Source organism: Mustela erminea, chromosome 4 (assembly GCF_009829155.1).
Source record: "Mustela erminea isolate mMusErm1 chromosome 4, mMusErm1.Pri, whole genome shotgun sequence".
Lineage (NCBI taxonomy): Eukaryota > Metazoa > Chordata > Mammalia > Carnivora > Mustelidae > Mustela > Mustela erminea.
This window is the reverse complement of record NC_045617.1, coordinates 50,101,422-50,129,231: the sequence shown is the minus strand read 5'-3', so window position 1 is coordinate 50,129,231 and position 27,810 is coordinate 50,101,422. Positions and strand designations below refer to the sequence as shown.

At 34.3% G+C, this 27,810-nt stretch overlaps 1 protein-coding gene across 6 annotated transcripts in view; it reads right to left on the bottom strand.

Moving 5' to 3' along the window:
* PHIP (pleckstrin homology domain interacting protein) overlaps positions 1 to 27,810 on the bottom strand; it is a 131,528-nt gene that overhangs the window by 27,515 nt on the left and 76,203 nt on the right. For 5 of the 6 annotated variants that reach the window (XM_032339209.1, XM_032339210.1, XM_032339215.1 and 2 more), the window contains 11 exons: positions 27,328 to 27,511; positions 22,990 to 23,107; positions 16,796 to 16,936; positions 14,409 to 14,485; positions 12,895 to 13,126; positions 7,579 to 7,698; positions 5,790 to 5,897; positions 5,113 to 5,237; positions 4,899 to 4,981; positions 868 to 979; positions 415 to 476 (listed from right to left, as the gene is read on the bottom strand). In XM_032339209.1, coding sequence (XP_032195100.1) covers positions 415 to 476; positions 868 to 979; positions 4,899 to 4,981; positions 5,113 to 5,237; positions 5,790 to 5,897; positions 7,579 to 7,698; positions 12,895 to 13,126; positions 14,409 to 14,485; positions 16,796 to 16,936; positions 22,990 to 23,107; positions 27,328 to 27,511 — 1,362 coding nt within the window. The remainder of the gene's footprint in view (positions 1 to 414; positions 477 to 867; positions 980 to 4,898; positions 4,982 to 5,112; positions 5,238 to 5,789; positions 5,898 to 7,578; positions 7,699 to 12,894; positions 13,127 to 14,408; positions 14,486 to 16,795; positions 16,937 to 22,989; positions 23,108 to 27,327; positions 27,512 to 27,810) is intronic. The other variant, XM_032339211.1, reaches the window with a different exon arrangement.

Below are 27,810 nucleotides of genomic sequence, written 5' to 3'. Positions count from 1 at the left end.
AGAATATGGCAGTGATATGGTATGAATCTAGGTCTCACTCAAAAGGCTGAACTCTTAATATTTTATCTTCTTATTTTCAAGTGTTCTGCTGAAGTTAGAAAAAAAAAAAATCTTTGTTCCCAAGTGCTTACCTTCCAGGAGTGAACAATAATTTTCATATTTTGCTGTTAACTAACTTCAATCTTTCCTGTTAGATTATAAATTCCAAGTGGACAAAGATTATGTCTATCTTGTTCACTGCTATGCCTTCCCTACCTCCAATCCAAGGTCAGTGACAAGTGTACAATAAATAACTACCGAATGAGTATTTTCTATATGATCTTCATAACAACCCTACGCAGTAACAAGACAGCAAATCAGACTCCTTATTTAAGAAATTAATTTTGTAACACAAAAAGCCCAATATACACTTACCATTATTAGGAATAAGCTCCATATCCCAAGGACTCATCTTTTCTGTATCTCCATTGTCCCAGCTTAAAGGAAGGAAAATCCCTATGTTAAAAAAATCTAAATACTGTGTTACAAGTTTTATAAAATCACATTATAAAAACTATTGCTTCAAATGTTTAAAAGAATTCAAGTGTTTAAAAGAAGTGTCTTTGTCACTTTATATTAATAAATGGGGAAAACATTAAAAGTACGTCAAGCTGGGGGCGCCTGGGTGGCTTAGTTGGTTAAACATCCAACTCCTGATTTCAGCTCAGGTCATGATCTCAGGGGTCATAAGATTTAGTCCTGTCTGTACTGGGCCCAGAGCCTGCTTAAGACTTTCTCTTTGTTTTCTTCTGCATCGCCAATCCCCCCACCCCACCTCCCCCTGCAAGGTAACCAAGCTAAACTAAAATACAACAAACACTCCCTTACCAAACGTTATAGCACTGAAACAAACTATCAGGGTACTCTGGCTGAAGAGGTTCCTGGCTTTCAATTGTTCCAAACCACCAAGCATCATCTATGACTGATCTGAAACGGTCACCTAGACAAAAATAAAAGCCATCTCATTACTCTGAAATTTATTGCTGCTGCTGTTACTCCTTTCTCCCAAAATATTCCTTTAAGATACTTAAACTATTGTATAATTTCAGGAAACATATAAAAAGTGACCTACACACTCCAAAATAAATAGATGAATAAAATCGGCAATATTGAGGAAAAAAGTTATTTAATAAATATACCAGTGTGACTTACCAGTTTCCAGTACCATACATCTTATTAGGGTCAGGAGAAATTTACACTTAGGTTAAGCATTTTTACCAATCTAGAATTTTAAATTCATCATTAGGATTATGCCCAAACTCCTCACTCAAATAAAAGCATGGTTTAGATAATTTATGCCCAACAAATATTTTTATTTGTAATTTCTTGCTTTCTATAGGCAAGTTCCTCCAACAATCAAGACTCTAGCCTAGAAACAATAAAAAGAAAACATCCAACCTGCCTTCCTTCATGTCAATCATCCTGGTTATAACACTCATGTATACACTCACTTTCTCTTTTCTATAAAAACAAGAGAGTAACAAAAACAACTAATCTTTATAAAACAAACAGAACTCCTTGTGTTCCTTTCCTTACCTAACTGCATTCAGCTACTATCCTGCCACTAAAACTACTTCCACCAAAGACCCTAATAAACTATCTTCTCAGCTTCCTGCCATGTCAGATGAAACTGTAAATCACTCTCTTCCTTTCTGCCACTCTTTCCTCTTCCTTGGCTTACACAGAATGGAGTGGTTTTTCTCCTAGTAAGCATAGGTTAGGGTCTGAAAGACTTGAGTTCAAATAACTTATCTGTGTGATTTCAAACAAATTAATTATTTTAGAACTCATCTAAGTTTCATTTTCAAACCCATAAAGAGAAAAGTATTTGTTTATATTCTTTTTTATCAAAAACGATTTAAAAGTTTATAGAGACATACAGCATAAAACAAATTAAAAATTAAAAAAAAAAAGATAGGGGCGCCTGGGTGGCTCAGTGGGTTAAGCTGCTGCCTTCGGCTCAGGTCATGATCTCAGGGTCCTGGGATCGAGTCCCGCATCGGGCTCTCTGCTCAGCAGGGAGCCTGCTTCCCTCTCTCTCTCTCTGCCTGCCTCTCTGTCTACTTGTGATTTCTCTCTGTCAAATAAATAAATAAATAAAATCTTTAAAAAAAAAAATAAAAAAAAAGATAAAAAAACTTAATGACAAAGAAGAAAAGTTAGGAGCCAGGAGTAAGTTAATAGAACACAATTGCATGTTTTCAAGTTATATTTAACTTTGAATGGGTATGCATTGGGGCCTAAATTTAGATTCAAGCATTCTAAAGATTATTTATTTATTTATTTGTCAGAGAGAGAGAGAGAGAGAGAGAGAGAGACAGACAGACAGACACAGAGAACTGGGCTCCCCGCCGAGCAAGTGGGACTCGATCCCAGGATGCTGGGATCATGATCTGAGCCGAAGGCAGCTGCTCAACCAACTGAGCCACCCAGGTGTCCCAGATTCAAGCATTCTAACAGCCAGTGATAAGAGGAAAACATGATCTATTACCAGATAGTCCCTAATTGCTCTTTAGATGCATCTTACTGACACTGAACTTAGTGAGAAGATACCATATAATTAATAAACAGCATTCTTGACACACCACAACCTCAAACACAATGATGAGTTTCAAAGAGCTATGTTTTATGATCCTACATACACTAATGACATTATGCTAAAGAGGAAGAAATGGGTAATGTATGCCTAACCACAATGAACAATAATGTAGAAAGATAACAATGAAATTAAATGGGGAACAGAGTATACCACTGGAGCAAGTTTTAAAAATTTTAAATGGCTATCAGTAGATAGATGCCCATTTCCTCAGAAATAAAAGACCAAGTAGTACTAACTTTAGAAGAAATCATTCATCTATAAATTTAGGGAGGAAAAAACAGCTATGATCCAGATGAGAAAATTCCAATGTACATCCATCATTTGAAATATCTCTTTGATACGTCTATTGCTTGCCATACTTCTTTACTTAGGTTGTTATCAACTCATTTCTGGAATATTCCTAGATTCTAACCACTAACATTTGTTCTGCAATTTCCTGGCAGATGCAGGTCTTTAAAAAAATAAAATTTTTCAGTGACACACGCAAGTAATTTAAAAAACAAGTGTACCAAAGGCTTATAATCAAAACCAAAAAAAATCTTTAATTCTTGTAACTATTTCTTAAATTTAGATTTCTAAATAATTAGAGCTATTTCTTCACTTCCCAATTTTAGACATTAAGTATAGACCTCTCCATATAATTGTATGTAATTATGTCTATTTTATTTAATCTGTATCATCTCTATCATAACTATGTAAATATTGTTTGCTACAGAACCAAATAGCACACAATTCCCTTCTTCTATAATTCTGTATAATTGCTTCACTTTTTTTTTTTTTTTTGTGATTGGTTTTCTCTGGATTTACAATTAAGTAAATGCTTTAAGAGCTTAATCTATAAAACATTCTTCGGCATAATTTCCAACAAAGTCAGACACGTTAGATAATTCATCAGTTCCATTTTCTGTCTTTCCTGAAGACTTTGCTCTTGGAGGACAACAACTTTTGAACTAGTCATTTTACAGATTTGCTGGTACAGATGCTATGCTGAGACTTCTACTATTACTGGGAATTCATTTTGGCTCTTTCCTATTCTGGATTTCCTGTCTCCTGGAGGACTTTCATGTCTTTCCTTTCCTTGGTTCATTACCTTATTTGATAGAACAAATCTTTCAGAGCTTCCAGGAAAATGGTGTAATGGAATTTATAGGGAATGTAAATTCTTTTTGATAATGCCCCTGTCTCTAATTTTAGTAACTTGCATTTGTCCTAATTTTTAGAATACACATGTAAATTTGTATTTACAAATTTTACCAGACCAAGTTGGTAAAATTTACCAAGTTTACCAAGACCAAATAAGACTTATCACCATTCCAATGCCTTCCAATGGCACTGGAGGAGAGATGGACTGGCCTTACCAACTGATATGCTTTTTCAAACCAAATACGCCATATAATTACCACAACCCACTCCAAGATGACAAAGAGTGGCCCTGTTTGAAAATTTAAAAAATACTCAAATGAAGTGCACATCCATGTGATCATAAATTAATGTATCTTAAATGCCTGGAAACTTTTAAGAATTTTAAAGTTTCTTTGAGTCTTATTTACAATATTAAGTTTAAAAATTACAACAGATTAGACCAATAAAAGAAAAATGCCAGTTCAGCTTGGGTCCCAAATTATTGAACATTTTGAACTGGAAGATGTCTTTTGCTTCAACTGTGAATTTCTGTTACATTTTTAGATGAAAATTTAATTCAACACATAAAACAGCTAAAGAAATAGCTATAAATAGTTTTATAACCATTACCAAATCTGAGAGAGAAAATGTTTAGAATTTCAGCATCAATGAGATTAAAAGGACAACTGACCTCTGAACAATATAGTGTGTAGGTCCACTTATACTTGGGATTTTTTTTCCCTGATACAGTATAATACTACAAATGCATTTTTTCTTCCTTATGATTTCATAACATTTTTTTTCCTCTAGCTTCCTTTACTGTAAGAATAGTTATACAAAACATATTTCTTGATTACATATGTCATCAAGTAAGGCTCTTGGTCAACAGTAGGCTATTAGTAGTTAACTCTCAAAGGAATTAAAAGTTACACACAGATACTCCACTATGCCTAACCCTTGCAGTTGTTCAATGGTCAACTGTATTTTAAATAGCTGACATTATTACATCTTCTTACTTTGTTATTAACATTCCCACAAATGGCAAGAAGATTTACCTTTTTTCTGAATCATTAAAAATAGCAAATCAATTATATTAAAAAAATAACAAACATGTATGTTTTCTAAATGAATTACCCACCTATGTTCCACCGCCTATATTTTGCGTCATCAAACTGTTGTCTCAAGACGAGAAAATCTATAACATCAGGCATATCGTGGTATCTAATTACAAAAAGAAACAAACTGATTAGGTCATATACTAAAATTACCTAAAATAAGTTAAAATTTATCTGAATTATCTTAAAAAACAATGTACAATACTAAGAAACACTGCCTCCTTCGATAGTCCTTACTTCATGGTAAATGATCCGCCAGTCAGTTTACCGGTATCAGGATCTAGAAAAGCAAGTTTAAGGCAGCAAAGGGTAGGCAATCCCACTTCATACTTTATGCCAACTATTTTCATCAGTTCTTGTTCCTAGAAAGATATAGAAAATAAACCATCTTCACAAAATAAATCATAAAATAAACTGATAAATATAATCAAAACATTTCTCTCAATCTTGATCTAGGTGGTGATTATTAATTTGTGCACACAAAACTTTCCTGACCTGTGTACTGAAGCATATTTGTGCCCTTTAGAATTAACAAACTTTACCTCAGTAAAAACTTTTTTAAAAAGGGAAAGATTTATTGAAAAGCAAGTTTTCCAATACCATTCCAAAGACTTCTACAAAATTTTCACTCTGGCTAATAAGTCTAAAACTACTTATTTGCAAATACGAAGTTTACCTTAGACATAAGTGTTTAACTTTCACTATAATTACACTTTGTACCCAAATTATAAACTATCAGAATACATAAATTAAATCTTATATTTCTTTGAAAATTAAATACCTCTTAGTCTCCATGATTGCTCCAATTAAAAAATAAATCTTCATGAAACACTTTCTTATGGTGAAAAGAGTAATGTTCAATACAACTTTCTACATAATACAAAACTGCACCTTTTAAGTAATAAACACCATACCCGTAGTTCCATTTTATGCCATGGCTGTTTTTTGGGATTGATACTATAAATCTTATTTTTCCGGGCCATTTCAACATAAGCTTCATGTCCCTGCCGGAAGTAATAAACCTAAAAAGTAAATCAAAGTCACAATTTTAAACCCTGCATGTTTCCTATAACCCAAGATGCAAGGTATCAGTTAAAATTGCAAAGAGAGAATTTAGTATCCTTTCAAAAGAAATTCCAATATTTTGATATTTTTTCCTTCTTTTCTTCAAATTGTCCTAATGCCACTTAATCATAAAAAAAGTGTTCTAAATAACATTACTTTGGTTATACAGTGAGAGTATAAAATGAGCAGTTTGTTTCACTGTTTTATTTTTGCATTCAATGTAAGTTGACCTATGCTGTAAAACAAAGTAAATTGTAACTAGGAGTCATGATCAGTTTATTATTCACGTATTTTCGTAGCAAGTGGTATGTACATATGCAGTAACTTTGAAATGAAAAATGTATTTTTCAACATATTTTATCCTTATAAAGAAACTTATCCTCGTTTTATGAAGTTCAGATTTAAATGACACCTGACTACCATCTTGGTATCTACTGGCACTTGATACAGTAAGTCTGATACCAAGTATTCTTCCCACTATAAAAAAAACAGTGGAGCTTGTTAAAAAAATGTTACTAAAATTTTTTAAAATGCTATTAAGATTTTGGGATATCCACTATTCTACGTACTTTTCTTCTACTCATTAGTATCACTATTGCTTCAACTGTTTGAAATTTCAAAAGAATAATACTAAATAATGAGAACTTACCTGTTTAAGCACCAACAATTAAAAAGATAACTTAAACACTGTGAAAGAGACTTACTCAGTAAGTCTTTATAAACTTTCTAGCTATCTCGAATATATTAAATGTAATTTAATCAAGCATCTTCTTGATGCTCAAGGATCTGTTAGGCTCTATCATTGTACTAAATTACAGTAATACAGAAATGTTCTGTGCTCTTCAAGTCTTAAGTAGGTTGCCTAAATGAATTTTTTTCAGACTACTCTTTAGTTACTCCAGCATTAAAAATGTTTTTGTTTCTTTTTTTTTAAACTGTCAACTGTCACTTGCCACTTTCTTATTGCTAATTAGTGTGATTTGCTAAAGAAGCCCATATTGTACTTCCTAATTTATTACTGCCAATCTACTGGCTGCCAGATGACTGCTTCTTAACACTTGTGCATAAAATAAGAAGACATGAACACTGGACTGGGAAATTCTGATCTAAGATCTTAAATTTTCATTTCAAATTCATAAGTACCTAGTCCAAAATGATGACCAATCATATTTTCCTTGAAATATTTTTGATTCTAGCAAATTTTTAAAAAGATCTAATTATAAACACTGCATTTAAATGAAATCTTATCAAATAAAATTAAATAAAAATAAAATGCTAAATTGCATTTTTCCTTTAAAATGTTATGTATTTAAACCTTAAGCTAAGAAAAACAAATTTTTAGAAAGAGAAAATCAGCAGTAGAATCCTCTTATTAAAAAAAATACTAGTTTTTAAAATGTCAATAAATTTCCATTCTCTTACAACATTTAGTTTTGCTACTACAATACTTAAAAAGTTGCAAGTGGCCTCAGAAAAGATCAGAACTTTCCTAATTATATCTTTTCCATACACAGCTTATAAACATCTAAAATGAGATTACTTTATGAAACTACCGTTTTCTACAGTTTCAAGAGCTATTTTAAAAAGCTTAAAGATACCTCAAAGAAACAAAGACTGTTCTTAAAAGTTTAAAAGTACCTCATCACCCATCTGCGGCACAAATGGACATCTTCGGGGAAGAGTATCTGTAATCCATGTTGAAGGTAACCATTCTTCTAACGTCAAACCATTTTCCGTTAGTTCTCCTACAGCCAATCTCTAAAAGTTTAGAACATTATAAAGTTATATTATCACAAAAACAATAATCTCTCAATCTGTTCTTTAGAATACTGATAGGGGTGCCTGGGTGGTGGAGTAAGTCAAACACCTGATTCTTGGTTTCAGCTCAAGTTATGATCTAGGACTCTGAAACGGAGGCCCATGTCAGGCTCCACACTCAGGGTGGAGTCCGCTTAAGACTCTCTCTTTTCTCTTTTTGCCCCTCTACTCTGTGCTTTCTTGTCCTTTTAAATAAATAAACAAATCTTCAAAAAAATAAAATAACTATAAAGGTGATTAAATAAAAGGGAAGACCTTTCAACAAAAATAAACATTAAGTATTTAAAAACCTTATTTTGGGGCACCTGGGTGGCTCAGTCAGTTAAGTGTCTGTCTTGGGCTGAGGTTATGATCCGGGGTCCTGAGATTGAGTCCTGCATCAGGTTCCCTGCGCAGGGGAGTCTGCATGTCCCTCTCACTCTCCCTCTCTCTCAAATAAATGAGTACAATCTTAAGAAAAAAAATAAATAGCTTAACTGAATAATTGAATAGCTAATAACTATTAGCTATTTATTAGCTATTCAATCTTTCCAAATCACTGCATAAAAAAAGAACTAGATGAACCAAACGACATTCAGAACAAGACTAGTTTAACAAGATATTCCCATAAACCCCAAAGTGTAAGTTCTGTGTAATCTCCCTCTCAAAATCCTATCAGTTTTATGAGTATTTGTAATAAACCAACCCTTATACTCCATTTTTTTTTTTTTTTTAATCATAGTCCTGGCATGTTAGTAGGAACCAAATAAGAAATTTTCATATGGGCTGAGTAGTGGAAAATGCAGAAGGTTATTCTATTGTTTCAGAGGGGTGGGCATTATACAAAGCCCAGAAATATTTTCTCCCCTTTTTGAAGTAGCCAATTCACACCTGGCTCATAAATGGTTTCTAGAAAAAATGTTTCTATCAAATTTTTTTTCCCCCCCAAACACAATGTCATCAAGCCAGGTCCCTTGCCTTTTTTTTTTTTTTTTTTTTTATAAAGTGAGCCCTATGCCTGATGTGGGGCTTGAACTCATGATCCTGCGATTAAGAGCTGCATGCTCTACTGACTGAGCCAGCCAGGTGCCCCCAGGTCCCTTTAACTTCTGTGGCTAAATATAAAAATAGACCTGTGAGAAGAAGTTTTTTTTAACTTTTGCCCATAAATGGCCATTATTGTCTGGATAAGACTTATGGTTATAAATATGATCATTCCAATTTAATAGCTAACTTACCTGGTTTCCTTAAACTTAGGAAAAATGGACTTTCTAACAGCCCTTGAAACCTTAGAGAAACTTCATGCAGTTGACTAAAAGTTTTAGTTGAGTGTTTATATAGTAAGACTTCTAAATTTTATTCTCGTGTTTTTAAAAAAAAGGTAGTTATCATTGAGACTTGACACAAGTTCACTAAAGGAAGTAACATCTATAATGGTATATCAGAGAACACTACAGAAAGTACTGCTAACAGCTGTTACTCAGTATTCATTTTCCTCTTATTCCTACTAAACACAACTTGTTTCTCAAACATATCAGGAGTGCTCTCTCTTTGAAGAGTAAGGGAGGGATAAAGGAGTTTGGCATTTACTATATGTGAGAAAGGTCCACTGGAGGATTTTAGTCCAAAGAGTGATAGAATCTGACTTTTAAAAGATCACTCTGGATTCACCAGAGCAGGGATTTGCAAATTATGGCCCATGGTTTCAAGTCGAGCTGCTTCTACTTTTATAAATCAAATTTTATTGGAACATATCCATATCCATTCATATATGTATTATCTATGGCTGATCTCGGGCTACAATAGCAGGGCAGTGGGTCCCAGAAAAAGTTTGTAGATCCCTACTTTAATGAACAGAACCTAGGGTGAAGAGGGTGGAAGGAGGGAGACAGATGGAAGACTATTGCAGTAATACAACCAAGAGCTTATGGTGGCTCACGTGAGTACAACAGCAGAAGTAGCAAAAAAGCACTCAAGTGCTGAATACATTTAGAAGACAGAGCCACAAAAAAAATCCCAATAGACTGGATGTAGGATATGAGAGAAAGAAGACTAATTTTTACGTATAACACCACAGTTCTGGTGTAGATAATTGTTAGTGTCAGAAGAGGAGGGCTGGAGAAGGGCAGAGGGGAAAACTTAGAAAATAAATTCTGTATGTGTTATTTTGAGAGATTAAGTCAGAGGATATTTGAAAGGTTAATTTATCCAGTTACTGAGCACCACTGTTACATGACAGAGTTAGAGCCACAGATTTTCAGTTTTATATACTGAAGTTTTGAGTTAAAGTGTGTTTGAAAAAGGTTTCCTCTGACTTAATAGAAAAAGGTAGGGAGAAGTCTGAAAATTGTTAAATTCCAGCCTCAATATAGGCTATTAATTGCACCAAGTATTTCTTCCCATAAGGAAAATATCTGTATTGACTGAAATAGCTAAGAACTCTTAAATGAAACCAGGTAAAGTTGGCTATTAAATAGGAATGATCGTACTGATAAGCGTAAGACTATGGTATGGTATAGCCAAGAATCAGGATGATGATAGGTCCCCAATAATTCTTGGGAAACCTAGAATTTTTGGTTTAAGTAGATTTCTATCATATGATATTTACAACCACTCAGGGGATAAACTGCATTAAATATTCCTCAAAATTTCAATTTTTTAAAAAAAATTTTAGAGATACAGGTAATTCACTTCTTTCCTTTCTAATCATGGAAAATTCTTTTAGGTCCACCTCATATTTTACTTATTCTGGAAGCTTTACTTGAAACTCTAAGAAAAGATGCCCTTATTTGATTTCTCAATTACCATCTTTAAAATTAATCTGGCAATTAAATATATTAGTTAATGTGATACTCTATTTTTATCTTAGGGGATTCAAGCAACTTGTTAGTCACACATTGTTTTGAGAATAAGTTACGTCTTACACTTTTTACCCACTCTATTGATTTAAGCTGTAGGCACTCAATAAGAAATTTACTAATCTCGCCTGGGTGGCTCAGTGGGTTAAGCCTCTGCCTTCGGCTCCGGTCATGATCTCCTGAGCTCGAGCTGGGATGCTGGGATCCTGGGATCGAGCCCCACTTCGGGCTTTCTGTTCAGCGGGAAGCCTGCTTCCTCCTCTCTCTCTGCCTGCCTCTCTGCCTACTTGTGATCTCTCTCTGTATTAAATAAATAAATAAAATCTTAAAAAAAAAAAAAAAAGGAAGAAAAGAAATTTACTAATCTGGTTTCCAGAGTTTCTAACAGCATAATGGAAATACATCAGATACATATGAGATAACTTTACTGCATCTCTAGAGATTTTTTTTTTTTTTTAAAGAGAGACAGTGTGAGTGAGCATGGGGGAGAGAAAGAGAGGGAGACTCTTAAGCAGGATCCATGCCTGCCCAACACAGAACTGAGCTGAAATCAAGAGTTGGATACTTAACCAGACTGAGCCACCTAGGCACCCCTGGAGAAATCTATTTTTAAATAAGCTTTTTTGTTATCTGCCTTACTGTTTTTGCTTAATTTGAATACAATTAGATGGAAAATATCTTCATCTTTTCATACATGCAGTAAATAATAATTACTTAATGATCTTTCAGTTACTTTCCAGCTCTACAATTCTATGCTTAAGAGGGAAATATGTTCATTTGAGACAAAAACACTGAGCAATGAGAACAGTTCTTTCTAACTACTCTTAAATCCACTGGTAGACTAATACCAAGCCATGTGTAAGAAACCAAATTAAAGGAAAGAGTCTATAATATCCTTACACTTCATGATATTTAAAGTTTGTCCCACATAAATTGGTGGCACACAGATCCCACTGTAATACTTCAAGCAAAACAGAAAAATTAAAATATGCCAAACAGTAGTTGGATCCAAATGTGGCACTGCACAAAGAAGCCCAAGGTGTCAGTTTAGGGACAACTACCAAATCAAGAGCAATTAGGTGAAGTAAACTGCACTCTTGACCAAAAGAATTATGTTCTCACACGGACTTAAACACTGTAAACCTCAAAAGTTCATCAAAACTGTCTTGTGATAAGAAAAAAAAAATTAGCCAGATACAGGGCTAAATCAGTTCTCTTTAACCGATCTGTGTACCACATAAGCAATGGGTTAACCTACTTTTATCACCACTGACAACACAGAAGAGAAAAATGTAGGCATATGTGTGATATTCTCTTTGGTAAATCTTCCCCAGACAAAAGCAAAGAAGGCAACAAGAATAGCAGACTGTGGGACCCAAATTAAAGTAATTCATGATTATAAAGATGAAATGAATAAGAGCTCAAGTGAAGCAGATAAAATAAACATTTAAAACAGATGTATTCTTAAATTTTTCAAAGCTCTCTGGAGAGAAAGACCTTCTTAGTCTCCCTAGCATTTAATTCTATATTTGACAACTTACATTTAATTCTAAAAATGAAAGAGGTTGAAAAAAAATCTTCCTTGGATATTTTCAATTTAGTCTTTTAGGGAACAGAAAACATGTCCCTTCTATTTCATATAGCTCTTATTTTTTAAAAGAATCCCATTTCCATATGAGCTGAGAAACCTTACTTCTGTTAACATTTATTTCTTACGTTCTCTGATCGGTCTCAAATTATCCACAGACCAAAGATGAAGTAACAAACTAATACTGCTACTGACCTAAGGACCGTCTAATTATGGCTCACATGTTCCGTAAATTAATGAAAGCCTGTTAACAGTAGTGTCCTACTTTAGATTCATATTTGTCTAGTGGTCATCTGTAACAAGTTCTGCCATTATTATTCCAGGTGTTGTGCACTCTATGCATTCTGGTTATTTTCAGCAATAAAATTAACAATATGGTTAAAAAGTAAAGGCAAGTATGTTTTGTAACATTTTTATATACACAAATGAATAAATCCCACCAGAATATAAATAAAACTTCTCTTAAGATTACATGTTCAATATTTAGAATACAATAATTCTGTAAGTAAATATTTTCATGTGCTAAACACTGAAAACTTGAGTAAATTAAATGTTTTGTTATTATAGTATATTCTACTACTGTGTACTTGAGTTTTTTCCAATACTACTAGTATCCTAGTATACCTCAACAATGTTTATGTTCATCAATAGCACTTTTAAAATGAGTGCTTTTGTTTTGAGAGAAAAAATTTATATTAAAACAAAATCAACCTTTTGTTTTCTTTCTTTGGGCTTCTTTTTCTTTGGTGATATTTGTCCATCTTTTTCTTCATTTACTTTTTTCCTTTCTTTTTTAATCTGTTTTTGCTTCTGTTTTTCAGATTCTTCTTCTTCATCTGAACTGCTTTCTGCTTTCTTGGTTTTATGCTTGGGAACTTTCTTTGGTGGTTGCAGATTAATTCCTGCATCTGCTGTCCAGTCAGAATAATCACTAGAGTAGTCACTAGAAGGCAAAAAGGGATTTAAAAAATATTTATACTAGACATACTGTATACTTTGTCTTATAAAGATGTAAAAAGATCACAAAAAAGAATGAATGTCTTATAAAAATGTAAAGAGAGATTACAAAAAAGAATGAATAGACTAAAAATACTCCCCTTCCAACTCATCACCTTCTAAACAGTTTCTTAAAATTCTGTAGGTTTAACTTACTTAAATATCTCAAAAAAGTTTTCTAAGAAATGTCTACAGTTTTAATTGAAGCAATGAATTTTAGTGCCTTATAAGACTAACAAAAATATTAATTTCTGTGTGTTGCCTATGTTCAAAATATCATGGGACATAAAAAAATAAGGAACAGAGGGTCACTTTCCTCAATTCCAGAAACAGTACAAAGATAGTTTGGAATACTACGAGAGATATCAATATTGAGGAAGAGATAAACGGATTATTTTCTTGAGAGGAGGTGGGAGCTCTTGACCAGGGGAACTCCAAAGGTAGACCGTTGCTGCCTTCATGATAACTGGATATGAAATGGGGGTGGGGTGGGGACTGTCAGAAGTGTTTTGGCCCAGTAGGAAGATTACTTGAGTATTTTATTCAGTATCTACTTATAAGTTAGGTACATCTTATGCTTCAAAGAATGACACAATTCAGAAAAACATAAGCCTTTGTGTTTTACTTATCATTACCAACCATGTTTGCATTTCTTTTCAGTTTACCTTCAAAAGAACTAAGTTTTACTGAGCTGATGTTGCAAAAAAAGGATCCAGTTTTATCTTCTGTTCTAATTTTAGTACATGAGAATATAACTTGATTTTGTACAATTTTAAAATATAAATATAAACGCTTTAAAGAAATCTAAGTTATACTACATTAAAATCAGTAATTAGTTCCCTATATTCAGTGATGTATGACTTTACTCCTCTATAAAGATTAACACTGAAAGGACAGATTTTTTCTGGAGCTTAATTCTACCACCACCAACCCTTATCCTTGTCCTGAATGTCCTTAGTAGGAATCTACAAATATCTCTCCAAGAATAATCATCACAGGTAACAATCCATGATTTCATTTTAACTTGAAAATGATTTCAAAGAATTTAAAAAACATTTTCAGACATTACACTGGATGCATGGCAATGCATCCACAGAACAAAAGATCTTTGAAGAAGAACAAATTCTCAACCCAAAGAGATTCTGAAATGTGTTGCTGAAAAAATAAAAATTTTCAGCTTTCTAAAGATTTTATATTACATGTGAAGAAATAGAAATTCACTGAATTACCTAGAACTGCCATCACTGTGCCATGCTCTCTCTTCCTCTTCCGATGTCCCACCACTAACAGCAACAACTTCACCTTCCTAAGAAATGTTTAATACATATTTCATTGTGTAATTTTACAAAATAACATTCTAGGATTATTAGAAAATATCAGTGCTATCTAATAGTACCAATCACATTAGGATATTTACAACAATTAAAACCTGATTTTAATTAGTCCTACAACACAGATCTTGTATTTTAATACAACAAAATGTATCCAATGAAAAAATATATCCAATGAAATAATACCTATTAATACTGGATTCAGATCAATCGCTCAGATGATTAACATACTGAGAACTTAAATTAGGAGTTCACATTTTACTTATTGTCATCATTACAATTAAAAACCACTTTATTACACATATAGAGTATTTCAACTTAGGTATTATTTTAAAATTGCCGTAGAGGATTGAAAACTACCCATAGTTTCTCTAGTAAATATTCTCTGCTCAATGTAGGATAGTCCAGTGATAGTCCATAAGATCCAGTATCTTATGCAATTTCTCCCTTGCTCAAATAAAATTTTACACTCCAATAAGAGTAACAGGTCAAATTAAGTAAGCTTTTAATATATTACAGAAGCTATTCTAAGCATGTGTATACATCATCCCATTTAATCTAGACAAAACACTACTGGCAATAGGGAGCAGTTATTTAAACAGTAGAAATTAAAGCTTAAAAAGGTTAAGAAATTTACCCCGGACAGCACAATTAATGAGCAACTAAGCTACTCTAAAGTTTAGACTGCTCTCCACAAGAACGGTTTTATCAGTGTTATTATTTGCTGGGCACATTCACAGAATTTTTCAAAATGATAATGGGATGTATTCCTTTATTAATTAAATAAAATAGCATATCTTGGAAGACAAGTTTTTTTCTTTTTGATGTTTTAATAAAGAAGAATTTGTATGACAGAGCTATTCCACGAAGTTTTGAAAACTAACCAAATATGAAAAGATCAAAATTCAACAGTAATTATAGTTAGAGAATTTAATCTCTGCTCAATATAACTGAAAAAAAAAAAAAAAAAAAGAATGTAAACAAATGATCTGATTATTCTCATCCTTACTATATATATATAACTTCTTTAAAGGGAGAGAAAAGAAATATACTTTTATATTCTTAGTACAAAATTAAAAGGTACTATAGAGAAGTACAAAGTATTTGAACCCCCTCCCAAACCGGATTCTTTCCATTAATTAATATAATGTGCCCAAGATGATATTCTGTTCTCAATGTACTCCTCCTAGAAATTTAATTGCTCTAAAAAAAATGTTAAAATAGAAGCAAATTAGGTTTGAAGATAAATGAAGGATTTAGTTAACTTCTTATGTAACAGATGTACCTAGAAACAACATTCTAATAAGCTGAATCATATTTAAAGTATTTTATAGGAACATATTAAGAGAATCATATGAAATCTTTAAAAATAAAGAAACATTTTATAGAGGCAAATAACTAGCCCACATATATTTTATGTTTTGCATGTATATCTAAACTGTCACGTATCATATTTGTTATTAGTATATTTGGTCTTTTTACCAGATTGGACAAACCATTTTTACCTGGTCACCCTAGGAACTAAAGCCATTGGAGAGTAACTTTTCAACTGTAGTTAGCATACTCTCAGTTTGAATTTTATTGCCGTGTGTACAGAAAATATACTCAGAGAATTCCCAGATATGTCTAACATTGCTTCATAAATGTGTAACAGTCAGTAAGACCATAGAGTCTTACTTAACCAGGGGAGGGAGTGTCTAGGGTGGGGGCAGGGGGAGATGTTGTTAATAAGCTGTGATTGCAACCTGATTGCCTTTGTTGAAAAAATATGTAATTTAGTAGGGACAATGATATTTATGGAAATAATTATATACAAGGAAATTTTAAAATAAACTGAAAAGTCAAACTGGCACAGAGATAAAAAACTAACTGAAATTACCGTATGTCTATTAATTAGTCATTACAGTTACAGACTAGCGCTTCATGGCACCATTTTAAAAGCCTGGCTTTAGAGTAAAAGGACCCTGGGTTTAATTCCTGCTCTGCCATTTAATAGTTAGGTACATAGGCAATCTAAACATTCTTGAACCTCAGATTTCTCATACACAAAATAAGAATAATTAATTCATATGCATTTGTTCTGTGAATTTGACATTATGAATATGTGTGCTATGCCTGGAACATACAAAACAGGTCTTTAGTAAATGATAACTATCACTATCATTGTAAGATCTAGAAATACCATCTTTGAGTTACATTTATAAATACATCAATGAATACAAAGAACAGTCATATTAAAACAATGTTAAACTACAAACAAATTTATAAATGTGCTGAGATCTTACATCTGAAGAACTAGTGCCATTTTCTATCTCTTCTGAAGGTCTAGGTGTCTCTTCCAAAGCAGATCTTGTACGGTAATTGTGTTGATTTGCCTGTTGCCGTTTGGATTCTCCAAGATCCAGGAAATGCTCATGAGCGTGATTCTGGAAAAAGTTTATTTATTTAAAGTAGGATTAAAGAGCATACTTTTTACTTTAAAAGTTGTATATTTTTTAATTATAAAAAATCCACTCATATTTAAGATAGTCATATAAGTGGACTATGGTACCAATTCAAATAATTTAACATTACATTAGCTTAAATCACAGGTTTGTGTTATGTAGAAATTCACTTGCTGGTTTAATAAGTCATAACAAAATTCTTTTTCCTGATTAAGTGATACAAACTAAAGGGTTTATAATAACAGACTAATAAATTCTCCTATAACCACACTAAACGTATAGAACAGATTTAAGAGAGGACTGTGAGCTGTGAGGCATATGTAATGGGCAGAGACAAAGGAAAGGAAACCAAAATGGTGGTCACAAACCACCCTGCCACTTTGAGGCTAGGACACCAGTTGGCTGGCTATCTCTTTACTGCCACAGAATAAATACAGTAAATGAGAACACACTAGTAAACAAGCATCAAAAGAAACTGATAAAATCCAACATGGTGACAAAGATGAACAAACTCAACAAACACAAGAATTCACACCTGGAAAAAAACCCAACTGTATCTATATAAAAAAAGAATAAAGATAACTTGCAAAAAAAGACATCAGATTTATATATACAATATATCATAAATATACAACATACAATAAGAAAATCCTTAAAGTGACAGGAAATAACTTTGGGTATCTATCACTACATATGTATTTTATATATATGTATATACATATATATATAAAAAACTTTGGATATCTCTAATATAACTATAGCTATAGCCTTTTTTTTCCCCCTTCTCATTAAACTTTGTTTTAATGGGTCTCAAAATTCTATGACAGATTTCTGGCCAAGATGTTCCCATTAAAAAGTACTGACTAATTGAATTATTAATTATTTTAAGGATTTATTTATTTATTTGAGAAGGAGAGCACTCTCAATTTATTTGAGAGGGAGAGGCAGAGAGAGGGACTCTCAAACAGACTGAGATGAGCGCAGAGCCCAATCTGGGGCTCAATCTCATCACCAAGATCATGACCTGAGCCAAAAATAAGAGTCAGACACCTGACTGCACCACTTAGGCACCCCTAAAAAGTAGTGATTTAAAAACAAATTACCTAAAATTTGCTGCACACTCACACAAACCAAATGATCCACAAAAGGTTCTTTTCTTCAAGGTTTTATGATGCATCATTATCCCTAAACAGTTTCTTAATATTAAACTTAAACAGCAAATTGAGACAAACAGTTCTGGGATCACTCTTTTACCACTGATTAAGACAGGGTGGCAGGTATTATGGATAATATTCACTTAGTTTTGAGCTTTCTGGACAGACCTGATGACCTCGCCAGCTCCAGCAGCCTTCTTGTTCACTGCTTTGTTTACACCCATGATAACTGTCTTACATCACAAAGAGCCAAATGACCCCAAGGACGATAGAGAACCTCTCAACATACATGGGCCTGCCAAGAATTGTATCAACTATGGCAGCATCAACAGATTTCAAGAATTCAGGGCCATTCAGCTTCCTCCCAGAACAGCAATCTCCTTTGGCTCAGCAAACTTGCAAGCAGTGTGAAGCTGCATGACAATTCACTGATTTGGCCCAGTGACTCAGGATAAAAACCTGATCTGTGAAGCCAGCTGCTTCCACTGGTGGGTTATTTTTGCTGTCAGCAGCCATACTGCCATGGCAAGCAACTTTTATAAACATGTTCTTGACATGAAAGCCACATTAGCCCCAGGAAGAGCTTTACTCAAAGTTTCATGGTGTACACATTTCAACAGACTTGCTATAACTGTAATGGTGATGGGAGCGAACGTGACCACTATCACAGGTTTGAGAATACCCGTCTCCACTTGGCCCATAGGGACAGCACCAACACCACCCGATTTTGTGGATGTCATGGAGAAACAGGCACAAGCACCTATCAGATGGATGAGCTGGTAGCAGGATATCCAGAACTACAAGCAGCATGGTTCCACAGGCATTTTCATCTTTACAGGTAGACTTTCCATCCCTTGAACGAATGCACATTAGCACTTGCTTCCAGCATTTATCGTTCCAACCATAAACTGTGTGGAGATGATAGCCAAATTTTTAAATACTGCTCATTCCTTAAAGATTTCTTTCTCTCTCTTTCTGGCTGTGGGGTACGCAATGGAAATCATTTTGTTAACAGCAATAAGAAGTCTAACATTAGTCAAGTTCTTATTCATTTGCAGGTGATTTTCTTTTTCTCTCCACAAACTTTCAGCATATTGTTTTGTTCTCACATATTATAATGTGTTGAGGTTTTACATTTTTAAATTCTATATTATTTTTGCCTTATTTATTCTGTTTGACTCACGATGTCTTTTCTTATTTATACTCTGGCACACCAGTTAAAAGTTAATTTTCGGAAAATTTTTCAGCTTTGTAAAGATTTTATATTACATGTGGAGAAACAGAAATTCTCGTTCATTATTTTTTCATCCCTTTCCTTCCTCTAATCTTGTATGCTCTCTCTACATATATCTACATACATATTACATAAAAACATATGTTGTTTTTTACACTTCCCATATAATATCTTTAGATCATTTCATCCCTTGTTGATACATTCTGAGAGTTCTTCAACTTGGACTTTCCAGCTTACTAACTCATCTTTCAGGGTCTTACATTCTTCCAGTCAAGTAATCTACTGAGTTCTTCTCTATTTCAATAATGATGTGCTTCATCCCAATATATCAAATAGTATCCTCTACAGAACTGCTTTTCCTTACATTTCCAATATCCCCTCCTAGCTCTAAGAATATGCTATTTCAAGTATCTGTAATGTGTATCCCAATAGCTTCCCTGTGTAAGTCATCTAAGTCCATCTACAGTGTGGTTTTATTCCTCCTATCATGGTTTGGCTTCACAAGTGTGTTGTGAATATTGCACTGAGGAGGAAAGTGAAAAGAGCAAATATCTAAGTCTTGCTTTGTACTCCTAAAAAAGATTCTGGGTGTGTACTTCAAGACCTATATAATACTGCAACCTGGGTTCAACCATTCCCTGTTCCTACATCCATCTCCACTCTCCAGTTCCTTCTACGATTGTGGAACCAGTCTTGCACTACAACCCTGCCCTCACTTCAGCCCTACTCTTGTCTAAACAGCTACTAGTAATAGCCAAATAAAATAAAAGACATTTTCACATGCAAGGATATAAGATTCACTCCACCTGGGTTTTCTCCAAAACAATTACTAAAGGACTTTCTAATTTTGTAGAAACTTTGAAATCTATGTAAAGGTATAAAAAGGAAACACTTAAACTTTGAGTAATATGTGCTTTTTCATTTAACATAAATATATTTACCTACAGTTCAAATGCATTAATTAAAAATTGCAATTTGTTCCATTTTGTAAAGCTTTCTCCTCAATTTCATATTTCTTGAGGATAAATGCCACGTTAAAGAACATTCATGATTTTAATGCTTTCCTAAATGATACAGTAGAAGGGAAAGCTGGCTGTCAACCAACATCTGTTCTCCTCTTTTTGCACAAACACAAAAATTTTCTTTGTCAGAATTTCATATGACTAAAATTCTGGCCAATGGGATATTTGGCACAATGTTACAGAGTAACTTCAAAGAATATCCCTCAATAGAGCATATGTGTGCCCTCTGCACTCTCCTTATTGACTTGATCCTCCATCCTTTAACCTTAAATGAGAAAGCTGGTATCTTGAGGCAGAAATTCAAGTTCACACCCAAGAGAATCAGAAAAATGAGAAGAGCTTCAGTTCTCAACACCTGCATCATCATACTGTGTCTGGACCAACCGACTGAGGCTTTTACATCAGAGATAAATATTACACCCATTTATTTAAACCACTGTAATTTGGGGACCAAACCTGCTACCAAAAATCGTGTAACTACTATTATTATGACTGTTTTCTAAATGGTTTTTGTATTAATTTATACTTCCCACCTGCACAGTATCTTTATTATTAGAGGAAAAAAACACTGCAACTCCGGGATGAAAGACGGCCATAAACATTACTGTTCTACTTGTTTATTCCACTTAAAAATGTATCACGAACATTTCCCTAAGGCAATGGAGTTCTAACTGGTTTTGTTAAAAAAAGCTGCATTATATTCCTTAGCTAACAGATACCACAACAGTCTACCTCTCTTCCACCAATAGTCACTAAAGTCATTCTAGTTGTTGCTACCAGAAAACTATAATATCTGAGTGTACAGACATACATATATATATATACACACACATTCATATTAGTACTTTCCTATAAAAAAAACACTTTGAAGAAAATTACAATTATTGGATTAAAAAAAGCATATTCTTTTAATTTTAATAGATATTACCATGTTCCATCCAAAAAAGTGGTAGCAATACAAACTCTCACCATCACTCTAAGAGTTTATATCCCCCACATCCTTGGATTCCGAGCAAAGGATCCAAAAAAGGGTATGCTTTTCAGTCACCATGAAAAAAACCCCAATGAACCAACCAACCAGCAACAACCAAAAAACCCCCCAGAAAACAAAAGATTACCTCAGATTATACTAATGGGAACCATTGTGGGGTCCTACTGATCCCAGGGTATGATACCCTTAATAAAGAAAAATGTAAGATAGCAAAGGACTACTTGAGTCCTTTAAAAAGAAAAGTCACAAAATAAAAAAAACTCTAGAAAAGGACACCAATATACAGGTTTAAGGAACTCAAATAGAAAGAGAAAGGAGAACAAAGTAGGGTTAAGAGACCAGTTTTATTTTTGTTTAGACAGGTGCTTAGACTGTGCTTAGACAGGTGCTTAGAGTGATAAATGAAGATGCTCTGTAGTTTACCTCAATTCTGAAACTTTCAAACTAAGGTGGTTTGAGAAAGAAGAATGGGAGTTGGTTAAGTATGATTCCTTCACACTCAAGGAGATAAATACACATCTTTCCCAGATTAGGGCATAAACAAATGAAATCCAAAAATTTCTCCAAAGTAGGATGACAGAGAAACCAACAAGGCAAACTAATAGAAACAACTTCTTTTAATGGGGAAAATAAGAACTATTATTTAGAGTAGCATAGCTGACTTACCTATATTAACGTGCAAAATAGAAAAAAAGAAAAAGGACAAATAACCAAAAGCAATAGCTGTTTTGGAGTACGCAACCAATGGCAGAACTAAAAAATAAAAGTGCAACTGCCCCTCAGAACAATGTATCACTTAAAATATAACCCCCCCCCCCCGAAATTTTACTAGTTACCAAGCACATTTAGATACAGCCTTAAGAAAAACAGACACTGCAACAGGCCTCTGGGGGAGAGGACCATATACGGCCTTGAAGCTGAGCCGCTGGGGATGCCCGGCCCGCTCAGGGGGGAACACTGCCTGCTTCATTTAATGCCGCCTGCTCCATGGAAGCCGAGCAGCTGGGAATGCCCGGCCCGCTCAGGGGGGGAACACTGCCTGCTTCATTTTTCCGATATCTCCCCTTTCCCCCTGGAGAGCACCTGTGGCTACTTAGTAAGTCCTTTGAATGTGCTTGTTCAACTATAAACTTTATACTACTTGTACAGACATATTCTGCCTTCCTTCTTGTTTATCTACAAGGCATATGACTAACATTTGACCTTCATCGACTCTTCTGTTGGTTCCTGTTTCTATCTAATAAAAGTGAGACTGTGGAGTTGCTCGGGGCAGCAGTCTTTTCGACTGTTGTCCCCTGCTCCCAATCTCTTGCAGCTGACTTGTTTGTGCCTAATTCTTCTCCCATTCGCTGACTAGAAGCGGCATAAAAGATCTTATTTAGGCTTATAATTTATTACATTTAATGGGCATGTAACAATTGGCATTTGGGGAAAAGGTATACTAGAAGGCAGTAAAATAAAAAATTTAAAGTGGTAACAGACAACCTAAAAAGATAATCAAGAATTAACTATACCAACTTTATTGCATTAATTATTCTTTTTATGATGTTAACATCTTTACTTACAAAAGGGCCTTAAAGTAGTTACTATACTTATGAGGCATAGTATTTAGTATAAAAGTAACTACTATTTACCTTTGCAACAGTGGGTATTTTATTTTCTTTTGGAACAGTAAGGTGTTTTCTTTTCTCTTCTGATCTGTAAGTTTTTATTTCCTCTTCTCCCTTTGCAGTTCTCCATTCTTCTTGCCTACTGAAAGAGAATTAAAAGCCATACATGTTAATCTAGACTTTTTTTATAACTGATTTCACTCGGAAAGGCATGTTTGGTGTCAGAGAGGGAATGCTACTCCTGATGTTTTCTTATTGGATGGAGGCATGTGATAAACATTTCTGAGTTTCAATGCATAGACTGTTAACTCTGGACATAACGGCATTAAATGACTAGAATATTGGAGAGACAAACTATCTGAGTTTGATACTACTGCTTCTGTTTATGGTCTCTGGCAAATCAAGTATTCAGTACTGGGAACATGGTTATTCCTAAGGTAAATGCTCTAAGAGTTAGAAATTAGATTTACTTTTTTAAAAAATTATGTCAGTGTGGGCTGTGATAAATCTCTTATGCCACATGGATAGCTAAAATCTTAACAAAACGCACAGAGAACCTTGAGGCTGAATTATAACTTCTAAAACCCTGAAAGAACTATATTCTCTCCAATGAAAACTATATTATCTCTGGCTTCAGCTACTGAAAAACCTCCAACTCATTCCAGGCATAGAGCTGAAAGTGAAAAACAGAAATAGTTGAGGACCATTAATTGTGAACTTTAATTTCATGGAACCCAAACTTAAAAGGGCGAGAGAATTTTATTTTTTACTTTAATTGCGTATAACTTTAAAGTTTTTGACCTACAGGGGTATTTTATCTTTGAACTTTAATTTTTCCCTGGAGATTTCAGTTGGAAAGGTGTTAATATTCGAACTTGGAAGAACACTACAGTGTTAATATTTTATTACTACAGTATATTAATGTCATTTCACTTAATTGCAGATCTCACAGCTGGTAATAATACTCAATGGAGACTGAATAAATTTAAATCTTGTGAAAAGAATGGGCCTTGATTTAATTTTTTGTTTCACCTTAATTTTTTCTTTTTTAATTAAACTTTTTATTGGAATAACTGTAGATACACAGTTTTAAGAAAATAATACAGAAATTCCTTGTCTCCTTTACCCAGTTTTCCTGAATAGTAGCATCTTGTAAAACTATAGTACAGTATCACAATCTGAATGTTGACATTGATACACCGCACTATTCAGTACCAGTTTTACTTCTACTCATGTGTGTACGTGTATTTAGTTCTATTCAAGTTTATCAATGTGCAAGTTTGTGTATCCATTATCCCAGGTGAGATACAGAATATTTCCATCACCAAAATTATCCCTTATGGTGTACTTTTCATAGTTATAACCCCAATTTTCTCTCTTCCCCCTCAACCCTTCCTCTCCACGAGGTCTAGCAATTACTAACCTGTTCTCTACCTCTTATGGGTATTTTAAGAATAGTCCTTAAAGTATGTAAACCTTTGAGACTGGTTTCTCACTCAGCGTAATTTCCTCAAGATTCACTCAATCTATTTTATCAATAGGTTGTTTCCTTTTTATTGCAGAGTAGTATTCCATGGTGTGGATATAGCTAAATCTGCTTAACCATGTACTCATTAAGGATATCTGGGTAGTTTCTAGTTATTGGCTATTACAAATAAAGCTGCCACACACTTATGTACAGGTTTTTGTGTAAATGTAAGTTATCATTTCTTTGGTATAAATGATCAAGAGTGCAATTAATGGATAATATAGTAGTTACACATTTAAGTTTTTAAGAAAGTGCCTGTTTTCCAGAGTGGTCACAATATTTTACATTTCCACCAGTAATGAACAGTGATGCAGTTTCTCTACATCCTCCTTAGTACTGGGTGATGGCACTATATTTTGGTCATTCTTTTTTTTTTTTTAAGATTTTATTTATTTATTTGACAGAAATCACAAGTAGGCAGAGAGAGGGAGAAGCAGGCTTCCTGCTGAGCAGAGAGCCCAATGTAGGGCCCTGAGATCATGACCTGACATGAAGGCAGAGGCATAACCCTCTGAGCCACCCAGGCACATTCCCCACCCCTTTTCTTAAAGATTTTATTTATTTATTTATTTATTTATGAGAGAGAGAGAGAGAGAGAGAGAGAGAGAGAGAGAGAGCATAAGCAGGCAGAGGCAGAGGGAGAAACAGACTCCCCACCGAGGAAGAAGCTGGATGTGGGACTCGATCCTAGGACCCCGGGATCATGACCTGAGCTGAAGGCAGCGGCTTAACCAACTGAGCCACCCAGGCATCCCCATTTTGGTCATTCTAATAGGTATATAGAGATTATTTCCATGGCAGTTTTAATTTGTATTTCAATAATGGCTAATGATGTCAAGTATCTTTTCATGTACTTAATTCCCATCTGCATATCCTCTTTGATGACATGTCTGTGTGTTTTTGCTCATTTTCTGACTGGATTTTTAAACTTACCAATGAGGTTTTTTTTTCCTTTTTTTTTTTTTTTTTTTTAAGATTTTATTTATTTATCTGAGGCAGGCAGAAAGAGCACAAGTGACAGGAGCGGTAGGCAGATGAAGAGGGAGAAGCAGGCTCCCTGTTGAGCAGGGAGCCTGATGAGGAGGCTTGAGTCCAGGTCATGACCTGAGATGCAAGCACGCGCTTAACTGACTGAGCCACCTAGACACTCCTCCTGTTGAGTTTCAGAGACTTCTTTATTTATTATTTGTTGGAATCCCATCAATGTCACTGGATTTAATTTTTTTTTAAGATTTTATTTATTTATTTGACAGACACAGATCACAAGTAGGCAGAGAGGCAGGCAGAGAGAGAGAAGGAAGCAGGCTCCCCGCTGAGCAGAGTTCTGATGTGGGGTTCGATCCCAGGACCCCAGGACCATGACCTGAGCCAAAGGGAGAGGCTTTCATCCACTGAGCCACCCAGGCACCCCTGGATTTAATTTTAATTAATGTAATAGGTCTGACCCACATAAGAGCCTTCTAGTGGCAAACTGTAAACCACCTAGAAGTGGGGCATAGCCCAGGAAGATTCTCAAAGTTAAGACTACTAAGTATTGGGGGCAAAGCTCCAGGGAGGTCAAATATCCTTTGAAGTCATGGTCATAGCCCTGCCTGACCATTGGCTCAATGGTTAAGCTCAATGAAAAAGGGATAAAAAGGTAAAGAACATATGGAAAGATACAAATCTTCCCCCCTCCTCCTATTTCCTTCCATGTATGGGGACATTCATTATCAACTAGCAACCCACTCCTGGCCTCTCTTCTACTCACTCTCTTTCCAGGGGAAGAAGTGAACTAATTAACTGATGTGCCCTGGAAGAAAAACCAGCTTAATATGGCCCAGTACTATGCCCTTATTTGCAATGTATACATTTTTTACTGCATTTTAAAGACCCAAACCCCACATGATCTAGTGTTACCTGTTTGGGGTTCCAGACTAGGAACACACTTTCATGTAGATGAAAGCCACATCCTTCACACTAGTATCAATAACAGAAAGTTCCATTCTGATTTCATATCTCGTTCTTTTGTATGTTCACTTCCTTTAGAACTATTGTTAAGATGGATGTTACTTATTGAACCCCCTTTAAATCTTAACATTAAAATTAAAAAAAGAGACAAAAATCTAACTAAAGGGTGCCTGGGTGGCTCAGTTGGTTGGGCAACTGCCTTCGGCTCAGGTCATGATCCTGGAGTCCCAGGAAGAGTCCTGCATGGGGCTCCCTGCTCTGCAGGGAGTCCGCTTCTCCCTCTGATCCTCCTCCCTCTCATACTCTCCCTCTCTCAAATAAATAAATAAAATCTTTAAAAAAAAAAAATCTAACTAAAAATATGAGTTAATTTTTTTATTAAGGACATCTGGGTATACCTGTTATCACATAAAGTAATTGTTCAAATTTATACATTATTTGTATAATTAATCTTAAATCCTAACACAAATTTGAAGTATTGTCCAATCAAAAAGCCTAGCCTACATAAACAGTCATGTTCAAAGTGTTTTTAAATTATACAATTACTACTTTTTAAGTTAAAGAACTAGAAAAATCCTTAGTAAAATCTCTAAAAGAGTTTAACAAACTTCATGAAATTTGTTTTAAGATGTAGTTAAACAAAACAAACTAAGATTAAAACATGCTATCACCTTAACACAGCCCCTGCCATATCTTTTACATCAATTATTCTAGGAAAGGACATGACTAAAACTTAATTTTCTTCCAGAGTCATGACTAGTTTAAAATACTACCTCTTCAAATGAATTTAAAATAAATTACAAACTTGAAAAGGTACTTTGAAGACTAAAATTCAAAACAAACATAAACAACGGTGGTACATAAAACTTCACAACTCCGCTTACCTGGCTACACCGGCTGATAGCTCAGGTACCACCACCCTTCGACTCCAAGCTACCAGATCCCGCTCTGTGGCTATTTCACTTCTTGGTGCATTGCTGTGCATTTGCCGTACACCTTCAATTTGTCCACTACGCCTCAGTCCTACATTTGGTGGTGAATGAACTTCTGAGGTAGAACTTACAGAGCCTAAGTGAAAAATTAATAGACTGAATTTATTTAGAAACATTAGCTTAATGGAAAACAAAATCTGTATTATCTTATACATGAAACTTCATATTATGGCAAATAATTACCAAATTGGGAACCAAATCATAGGTGAAAATTTAATGAAAACAAAACATGGCTATTCAGTTAATTTGATAAACTAATGAATCATAACTGTTGACAGAACTGACATGTAAATTAACTGACATGTAAATTAAATTAATAACTGACATGTAATTAATTTTTTAAAAATGCTTTGTATTTTGGGAAAACTATGTAAG